This window comes from Pteropus alecto, unplaced genomic scaffold (assembly GCF_000325575.1).
Source record: "Pteropus alecto unplaced genomic scaffold, ASM32557v1 scaffold392, whole genome shotgun sequence".
In the NCBI taxonomy this organism is placed as follows: Eukaryota; Metazoa; Chordata; class Mammalia; order Chiroptera; family Pteropodidae; genus Pteropus; species Pteropus alecto.
The window spans coordinates 1,713,782-1,724,325 of NW_006431933.1; the positions used below are offsets into that span (position 1 = coordinate 1,713,782).

At 43.5% G+C, this 10,544-nt stretch overlaps 1 protein-coding gene across 1 annotated transcript; it reads left to right on the top strand.

Annotated features, from left to right (window-relative positions):
• The first annotated feature begins 3,848 nt into the window (after positions 1-3,848).
• On the top strand, positions 3,849-7,277 carry LOC102881692 (CXXC-type zinc finger protein 1-like). The gene is given in 9 exon segments (XM_015585555.1): positions 3,849-3,998; positions 4,137-4,256; positions 4,371-4,543; positions 4,875-5,082; positions 5,171-5,281; positions 5,613-5,662; positions 5,873-5,969; positions 6,902-7,054; positions 7,131-7,277. Coding segments are annotated over 9 exon segments (1,209 nt in total).
• Positions 7,278-10,544: the final 3,267 nt, after the last annotated feature.

Here is a 10,544-nt window from a genome sequence, read left to right on the forward strand (position 1 = left end):
GTATTATTGAATTGTACACTTTGAAACCTCTATAATTTAATTATCCAATGTCACACAAATTAAGTTAATAAAAAAAATCTTCATCAACATAAAGAAAGAGATAAGCAGGTCACCCAGTTGGAAAGAAGTTGAGGTAACTTCCCAATTGGAGATACTAAGCTGAGTTTTGAAGGGTAAGCCAGAATTAGCAAGAGAGAAGGACAGGCCTGAGCAAAAGCTCATAATGTAGAAGCCCATGCTGGATTGACAAGTGAGTTAATATCCAGGATGCCCTAAGTGTTCAACACCTGGAGGGCCTGGGAAGAGTACTTGTCTGTCACAGGAAACTGGGGCCCTTTTCATGGAGAACTTTGAAGAATACATCATATTGTAGAGGACTGATTCTGAACACCCTGGGTTTCCAAGGAAAATTCCCAAGGAGGATGGTGGACATATTTCTTCATCTGTGGCCCTTTGAGAAAACAACCCTAGAGCAAAATTGATTGGCCAGCCACATTTCAGTGGCAGGAGTTCATTATAATGTAAAATATGAGAAACTTAAACTAAGGTTGTGGAATTGGGAATAAAAGAAAAACGCAGTAAAGAGATATGAGACATTGGAGAAGTAGGTCTGAAGTTTGAGTTAAAAAAAGCAAAAAGCTGTCCAAGACTCATTTGGGTGGGCCACAGTGATGAAAAATAATTCAAAGGGAAGTTAAAACATTATCTTGGGCACCACAAGTAGTACTTATAAACTTTCATGGCCATAGAGAGATAATGCTGTTTTTTTAGAATTCACAGACTGCTTCTGAGTTGAGCTTGGATTTTTCACCTCCTGCCTCAATCCCTAAACTGGGTTTGATATAAGCTGTGAGGATTTAGCTAGGGAGACTGTCATTAGGTGCCAGGTTTGAATCAGGGAAAGCAGCTTCCTAACAGGAAGGTCTTAACATTTTTTTACTTTGCTTTTCTTGTCAATGATTAGTTAAATGTAACTAATGTAAATTATAACATATATTTGCATTTATCTTCAAGAACTAATATGGAGCCAGATATAGTACCATAATTTGCCATTTTGCAACAACACCAGAGGGGCAGGGGCCCTGATGTATTCTTTTGATCACCAATGGCTACTGGACACCCCTGTGTGCCAGGGAGTAAACTGGCATTGGGAAACCATCAGTGACCAAAACCATCATTGTCCCTGTCTTTATTTCTAGTGAGTAGGATAGATACAAAGCATGTGTGAGGGTTTCAGACAATGTCCCCATTTCCTTCTTAATTTCAAGATTAAAATAAAAGGAATATCCTTGCTATTATAATTATGTCCATAAGTTCATTCAGAAGAGAGGCTGGTTATCCAGATAGAAAGTAAGCAGAGCAAGCTGCCCAGACAATTGCAAAGCTGATATTTAAAAGAGCAGAGTGATTTTAATCTTCCACAATGAAAATATTTTTCCTATTTTAGCTTTTGTTCTAATATATTTTCTTTAGATTTTACACCATCTAATTGAATGTAAGATTGAAATAGTTATATATTCATGATGAATCACATAATTATGAAATGACCCTTTCAATCCCAATTAATGCTTTTTGGTTTAGTCCTTTTAGTCTGATATTAATATAACTGACCTTGCTATATTTTGATTAGCATGTGCCTAGAAAATTTTCTTCCATTCCTTTATTCCAAATATTTCTGTATAATTATTATTTGCTAGGTTTGGCATAAACAGCATATGGCTAGACTTCTTAATTTTCATCCAGAATGACCATCTTTAACTTTAACTGGAGGATTTACTCCATTAACAATTTTTATTACTGATTATGTAATAAAATATGAACTTATCCTACAGTCTTACATTGTGCTATATTTTCTGCCCTTCCTATAAAATTTTTCTACGTTCTTGACTTTTAAAATGGATTTATGTTGTTTTTCTCATCGCCTACCTCATCACTAAAATAATAGCAGATAGTAAAATAGTAATAATATGAAATTATTCAAAATAATTTGAAATGATAAGAGGATCAATTTCCTATCATATTCAATAATGCGATGATCGATCACTGTAATACATAGAACAGTGAAGTGCTAGCTGCAAAAGAGACACGTGTACCCATATAAGCCTGTGGTAGTGCTCTGCAAACTGGCATGAGCTTATATGGTTTCTCTGTAACATTTTCCTTGAACTTAGGGAGAGTTCACAGCTCTGCAGGAGGTCTTGAGCAAGCGCAAACGCAACACATTTAAGACAGGGTGGAACTAGAATTGATAGAAGAGCAGAAGTAGTTCGGCTAGCCTTTTCACAGCACTTGATACCAGGCTCTCCACAGGATAGTGGCTCAATGTTGAGAGCAAAGGTAATTTTTTTTAAATGACTTTGTCAGGGACTATGGGTTTTGTGATCAGAGGGGTGGGTGAGGAGATTTCGGTGCTGATAATGGGGGTCTTTGGAGTCAGAATAGAGACTTGTTCTAATTTGAGTCGAATGCTCCAGTCGGTAATTTCCGTCTTTCTTGTCTCATATTCTCATCTTGGAGTTCCATCTAAGGCCACAGTTGGGTATGCATTATTTCCGTTCTTGTTACGTTCTAACTGTTTGCAAATTTCTGTTAGTTTTCTTTTTATTAAGAGTTATTTAGACGCGCCTTTTCAATTTTAAAAAGTTAAGCATTTTATTAATTTCTAATGCAACTTATCTGCGCCATGTGTGATACTTATTCATTGGAATATGTTTAGACTCCTTTAAGGCTAAGACTACGGTTTTATTAATATTACATTTCTAGCTTGAAAATAGTATGAGCTCCTCAGTTGGTAACTGTCTTATTGAAAATGGGTATATTCTTTCGGTGTGTATGCATACACATATTTTTTAAAAATGTGTATATTTATATATTTTACTTGGCGTTACTGGGTACTGGTAGGAGTACGTTTCAGAATATTGTAAAGTTGTTCTAGGTGAGTGAGTCACGGCAAACACAGCACAGCCTGGCATATGCAAGCGGGGAGGAGGGACAGGGCTTGGCACAGCATAATACGCAGAGAGTAAGGCAGAACTGGCTACATGCGGAATGGGGGAGGGGCATATGAGGCTGCGCTTCTGGGAAGGGGGCAGGGCCTGGCACGGGACAGGGCTGGGTATGCCCTGGTGCAGTGTATCGGTGCCACAGGGCTGGGAACGTAAAGCAAGACAGAATGTGTTCCAGAGGCACGGTCAAGCAGACAGGGCCTGGAGAGACTAGGAACGCAAGTAGGCAGAGCATGTCTGAGCGGCAGGGCCATGTATGTTTGGGTGGGCTGGGCAGAGGTGGCTTGACTGGGACCATGGTGCAGGACAAGCAGGTAGTAGGTGTGTTCTGGAGGGTGGGGCAGGGCAGGCTCAGCCAAGCAAGTGTAAGGGGGTGGAGTCTAGCTTTTCTGGGCAGATAGGCAGGGCCATATGCATTTAGGTGGGCAAAATGGGGCCAGGTGGACCAGCCAGATGTATCTGGATAAGGCGGGAAAGCAGGACCAGATAGTGCCAGTCATTCCCAGGCAGGCAAGACCTAGTGTATCCAGGCAGGTACAGTGGGCCCCCAACACATTGGCTAGAAGGTGAAGCCAGGAGTGTTAGACAAGGGTAAGCCTGTCCCCATCCACTTAGTACTGACCCAGAGCTCTCTTCCCACCAACACAGGAACCCTATTTGTAATCTCTGGTCTCTGGTGAGTCCAGGACACAGGGTGGATGGGGAAGTGGAGCTGGTGTGAGGGTCTGCCCCTCAGCACTTGCCTATAATATCTTCAGAGACCTTGCCATGGTCCCACTGGCAACTGCCCACTCAACCACAGTTGCCTCAACTGCAGAAGTCCACACTATCCCAGAAGTACAGATGGCGACAGTGCCATTGGAAGTAAAGGAAGCACCTCAGACAACAGCCACACCCCAGCTGTTGTCTAAAAAGGACTTGCCTCAGGAGTGAAACCTATACTGGGACTTTTGCATAGGGGACTTTTGGCAATCAAAGTTTGATGAGTGTATGGCAGGGCCCCTGGGTAGAAGGATGGAGACATTGAAGACAGAAGGATGGCCAGCAATGAGGAGAGAAGAGGTAGGGAGCATCCAAAGACCAATTAAGAAACAAGTTGGGAAGACCTGTCAGCATTTTCGTGGCCTGCAGCCCTGAATGAGTGACACTGAGGAGTTCCTGTTCCTGGATCTTGCACTGCAGAAGCAGACAGGAAATGTGAAGAAAATGGAGAATTTGAAGAAAAAAGTGGAGTGGAAAGTGACAGAAATGGTGGAATGGGGGGCATGGAAATAGAGGTCAGGAGCAGAATGCAGGGCAGGGATGCAGGGTTAGGGGACTGATATTGACTCCCCTACCACTACCCTGACTACTCTTGTCCCACAGAAGAAGAAGCAGAGGCAGAAGCAGAAGTTCATGGAAGAGTGGAAACATCCAGAGCAGATGGATGCCAAAGACCCAGCCTCACTGCAGCAGTGCCTGGGACCTGGCTGTGTCTATCCTACCCGGCCAGGCTCCAAATACTGTTCAGATGACTGTGGCATGAAGCTGGCAGCTAAGTGAGTGGACCTGGGGGTTAAGCAACAAGATTTGGAGTAGGGCATGATCCATGCCATCTGTAAATCCATCCACTCTCTACCCATTCATCCACCATTCATCCACCCACTCACTCTTACAGCCACCCACCCACTGAACCATCCATTCACATTCCATCTACCAGCCCACTTATCCACCCTTATAGTCATTTACCCACCCAGCCATCTACCTACCCATCCACCATTCAATCACCCATTCACCAGCATTCACTAATCTACCATTTATTCTGTATATTCACCATTTGGTCACTTATCCATTTCTTTTATTACTTCCACCTACCCATTCCCCTTCCAGTCGCATCTATAAGATCCTGCCCCAGCGCATTGAACAGTGGAAGAAGAGCCCCTGCATTGCTGAGGAGCATGGCAAGAAAATGCTCGAGCGCATCCACCGTGAGCAGCAGGACACCCAAACCCACCTGAAGAACATGGAACGTCATTTCCACGAACTTGAGGCCATCATTCTGCGTGGCAAGCAGCAGGCGGTGTGCAATGATGAGGAGGTGAGTGGGAATAGGTGGGGTGTAGCAGAAAGGTATCTGCCCATCCTACTCTGCATTGCTTCACTGACTCCTCCACTGTCCTGTGCAGAGCACCAAAGGTGGTAGGGGCAGCGGCTGTCTACAGATCTTCTGTGTCTCCTGTGGGCAACCCACCAGTATGCATGCTGCCCTGCGTCACATGGAGCGCTGCTTCACCAAGGTTGGATCATTGGCAAGGGGCAGATGGGGCAAGGATGCTTTTGGCTGGGTACAGTTCATGGTGAGGGGGCAGGTTTGGTGCTTGGGTGTTTGTTGTAGAAGGGAATAAAACATAACATCCATGGCTCTACCCATTTGTGCTTTTCTTGTAACCCAGTATGAGGGTGAAGATTGGGACATCAGCCAATGGTGGCGGTGGTGGTGGGGGCACTGGCTGGGCAGACAGGAGCAAAAGGTCCACAGGGGACAAATGTGTTATTTGGCTTTGTCATGAGAAAGCATGCAGTGTACACCCAGTTTCTCCCATTTGTAATCTTTTTTTCCCCCACCAGTATGAGTGCAAATCGTCCTTCGGGTCCTCGTACCCCACTTGCATTGAGGGGTGAGTGTGGGTGCTAGTCAGTGTCAAAGGCATGATGTGGACAGGGTCAAGAGCCGGTGGGCAAGATCAGAGGCAGGATGTGGGTGGGCTCAGGCCAAAGTGCGTGTGTTAAGGGCATGGTATCGGAGAGGTTGAGGGAGTGTTGGCAGGGTTCAGGGTGAGACCTCCCTCCTCCTGACCCTTAGCACCTCACTTTCAAACTCTTCCCAGGGCTACGAGGCTCTTCTGTGACATTTATGATCCACAGAGTAAGAGATACTGTAAGCGGCTCCAGGTGCTATGTCCTGAGCATTCGACGGACCCCAAGGTAAGACTCTTCTTTCCGTACCTCACCATTCTCCATTCTTTCCTTCTTTGCCTGACCAACCTATTCCTCTCTTCCTCCCTGCTTGACTGACTGTTTCTTTCTTCCTTCTGCATGACTGCCTTCATACCTCTTGATCAACCCCTATGTATTCCCTCCTCCCTTTCTGACCACCCCACATTCCCTCCTCCTCACTGCCCAATCACCTTCTATTCTTTTCTTTCCTCTGCCTGACTGCTGTTTATTCATACCCTTCTTGCTTGACTTTACTCCACATTTCTCTCTCTATGCCCGTTCACCCTCTATTCCTCTGCTCTTCACTGCATAATTATTCCCCATTCTTCTCTTTTCCTTGCTTGACCATTCTCCATTCCTTTCCCACCCCCTGACCGACTGCCCTACATTCCTCCCTTCCTCTCTGTACGGCCACCTTCAAATCCTCACTTCTTCACTCTCTGACTTCCCTCCATTCTTATTCTTCCTGCCTCACTGCCCCAATGATCTTGTCCCTGTCATCTCCTAAATCTTTTCTTCCTCCTTGTTTAACCAGCCCCCATCCTTCCCACCCCCTCTGCCTCATTCTTCACCTCCTCCACACCTTACCAACCCTCATCCATCTACTTTTCTTTGTCAGACCTCCCCTCCACCCTTCCTTTCCTTCTTGTTTGATTTCTGTATTCTTCTGTCCTTCCTGCCCAATCATCTCCACTCTTCCATTGCTGCTTAACTTCTTCCTTCATGCTTGATCATACCTTTTTGCCCCCTCTCTTTACTTAATCAGTGAATTCCTCTCTTCCTCCCTGCTAGGTCACTCCCCATTTCTCTCCTTCCTTCCTGACTGCCCTCCATTTCCCTATTCCTCTTATCATGCCTGCCTGGTCACCCTCCATTGCTATCTTCCTCCGTACCTCATCATCCTTTATTCTTCCCCACAGGTACCAGATGATGAGGTATGTGGTTGCCCACTAGTGCACAATGTCTTTGAACTCACTGATAATTTCTGTCACCTCCCCAAACGTTTGTGCAACCACCACTACTGCTGGGAGAAGCTGAGGCGTGCTGAGGTGGACCTAGAACGCGTGCGTGCGGTAGGCTACAATGCTGAGTGGGGCTGAGGGGCGGGATAGGACCCCAGAATCCCCTTTTCATGCTCATCTCCCACAGTTGCAGAAGCTGGAAGAGCTGAATGAGCAAGAGCACAAGGTACGCACATCTATGATGAACCGGGCAGGTCTGGTGGCCCTGATGCTTCATCAGACAATCCAGCATGACCCACTCACTACCGACTTGCGCTCCAGAGTAGACAGCTGAGCCCTGTTCGACTGAGGTCCTATATCTGACACCCTGTGCAAGGGAGAAACTCCATTAATTCCTCACACACATGTTTCTTTAGCCAGTTCTTTCTTAGGGCATCTCAGAGTGTCTCTGTGCTTTTCTGTTCACCATTTGGTTTCCTATATTTGCCTGCCTCTCTTTGGGAGAGGGGTCCTCAAAATTCTCCTGTTTTCATCTATTCCTCCTTGAGCCTGGGAGAGGCCAGGGGATCTTCCCTGCTCTCATCTCTCATTGCCCAGAGTTTTGTTAATAAACTTTGGAAGAACAAGGCTTTTAATATCCACTGATGGCCCCTAAACCCATCTCTCTGGCCACAAACCCAATTCCAAACCTCCAATGACGGTGGGTGACGATGCAACCACATTTAGGAGTAGGCTTTATTGCCCATGCAGGGGTGGCTGTGAAGTGATGCCCACTCAGTGCTCCATGGGCTTCTGTCAGGGGATATGAGACTTTACAAAGGGGATCCAGCAGTCCTGACCCTTGTTCCTTATAGTCCCTCATCCCAGGCCATCAGGTTGGTGCTTGATTAGTGCACAGCCAACTCACCAACTTCTGTATAATTGTTAATATTCCTGAGTCCAGAGATGTTGGGAAAATGTTGGGATGGGGGATAGGGGAATGTGGGATAGTCCTTCCTGATAATTCCACTTTGGGATACTGAGGAGCATTCAAGGTGTCATGGCAATAATGCCCTGCTTCCACCCACCTTGTTCTATCCTTGACCATCCCATGAGGTCTCAGCCCTTTCTGTTAGCCTTGACCACTGCCAGTCCAGTCCTGGTCTATATGTCTCTCCCTCATCCCTGTCCATCATATTCTGTCCTCCTCTGCCAACACCCTGCTCTGGATATCCTTTCCAGCCTTCCCTGTCCATTGAGTCCTTGTGCGGCCATGTCCATTTCACACTTATAGAGTTGCTAGCAGGGGACTGGGACTTCTACTATATCTGCCTTTGCAAACCCTTGCCAGTTCTCCTGTTGTCAGTGGAGGTGTGTCTGGTAATGCTGCCTGTGGTACTGGTATGTCTCAAATGATAGACTTGGTCCCTTACGAGCTTTTACATTAATTTTCACAATTATGTTTTCCCTACTTATATATTTCGCCTAAATGTTTAAGTTTGTTGCTCTAGACTTATGCCTCACATTGCACTATAAGTAGTTTATATTACTAACTATCTGGTGCAACATTTCCTTTTTTATTATGAATATATAATTTTCCCTTTCAATTTGATCAGTTGTACAGGTGTACAACATTATAATACGACATCTGTATACTCTATTGTGTGCTCAACATCCAAAGTCTAGTCCCCTTCCATCACCAGATATTTGACCCCTTTTACCTCTTCATTCTCCCCCCACCTCACCCCTCTGGTAACCACCATTCTGTTGTCTCTACCTGAGTTTCTCTTTTATTTGTTTTGTTTGTTTGATTGTTGCTTTTTGTTTTATATTCCACATATGAGTAAAATCCAAACTCCTAACTCAATTATTTTTGGTTTTCCAGTTTCTTTTGTAGTAATGGATTTGAGGCTATACAATTTCCTCTGACTATAGCTGTATCTCATAAACTCTGGAATGAAAAAATGCAACTTCAGAATTGATTTCTCACTTTGATCCTAGCTATTGAGAAAAGTTTCTTAGTTTCTAACTGATTAAGGTAGTTTGACTTTCTTTTCTTTCTTTTTTTTGTAATATGGTTTTAATAGGATCAGAGAACGTAGCTTGTTGAATATGAACTTGTAAACATTAGTCAAGATTTTCTTTGTGGCCTGGATACTCAATTGAATTTTGCAAAACCTTAATGGATACAAGAGAAGAAACTATATGCTCTGTTAAATACAGATTACTCATTAGGACTTCTTATTTTTAAAAACAAGTTTATTGGGGTGACATTGGTTAATAAAATTATATAGGTTTCAAGTGTAACACTCAGTATTAAGGTTTCTTTACGCTGTTTTGTTATTTTTGTCTACTTCAGCTACTGTATTATCAAAGATACAATAAATGTTTTATTTTAAATAAATTTCTCCTTGTGGCTCTGTGTTTTTTGGGGGAATTGAGGAGATCATAAAGTGTATTATCTTAGGCCATTTTGCACAGTGCCATTAATGAATTTTCTTTGTTCTCTCTGTCGATCTATATTTCAGGGATAGAGTAAAGAGGCATATTTGAGAATCAATACATCTCTTCCTTTCATTTTAATTTTATTTTTTATTAATTAATTTATTTTTTTATGGTGACATTGATTAACAAAATTCCATAAGTTTCAGCTTCACACTTTGACAGTAAGGCACATATATATTTACACTGTGTGTTCACCTCCCATAGTTAGATTTCTTTCTGTCACCACATGTTTGACCCCCTTTACCCCGTCTACCTCTCCCCTCCCCCTTTCTATTCCCCCTATCCTCTGGTAACTACTAGTCTACTGTCAATGTCCATGAGTCTCTGTTCGTTTGACCTGTTCGTATGTGGCTTTTAGATTTATATCCCACGTATAAGTGATATCATGTGGATTTCAACTATTTCTGTCTGGGTTATTTCGCTTACCATGATTATCTCGCGGTCCATCCATGTTGTCGCAAATGGCAGTATTTCATCTCTTCTTATGGCTGAGTAATATTCCATTGTATATATGTACCACAGATTCTTTACCCATTCATCTACCACAGGACACTTCCATTGCTCCCACGTCCTAGCCACCGTGAATAATGCTGCTATGAACATCGGTGTGCAAATATCATTATGGATATGAGTTTTCAAGTCTTTGGGGTAAATACCCAGTAGATAGATTGCTGGATCATATGGTAGATCAATTCTTAGTTTTTTGAGGAACCTCCATACTGTTTCCATAGTGGCTGTACCAATTTGCAGTCCCACCAGCAGTGTATGAGGGTTCTTCGTTCTCTGCATCCTCTGAAACATCTGTTATTACTTATCCTGTTGATAACAGCTATTCTAACAGGTGCGAGATGATATCCCATTGTGATATTGATTTGCGTTCCCCTAATAGCTAGCGATGTTGAGCATCTTTTCATATAAGTGTTGTCCATTTGTATGTCTTCTAAGGAGAAGTGTCTGTTCAGGTCCTCTGCCCATTTTTTCATTGGATCATTTGTTTTTTTGTTGTTATTGAATTGTATGAGTTCTTTGTACATTTTGGGTATTAGACCCTTATCAAAGGCATTGCTTGCAAATATATTTTCCCATTCAGATGGTTGTCTCTTTACCTTGTTGATGA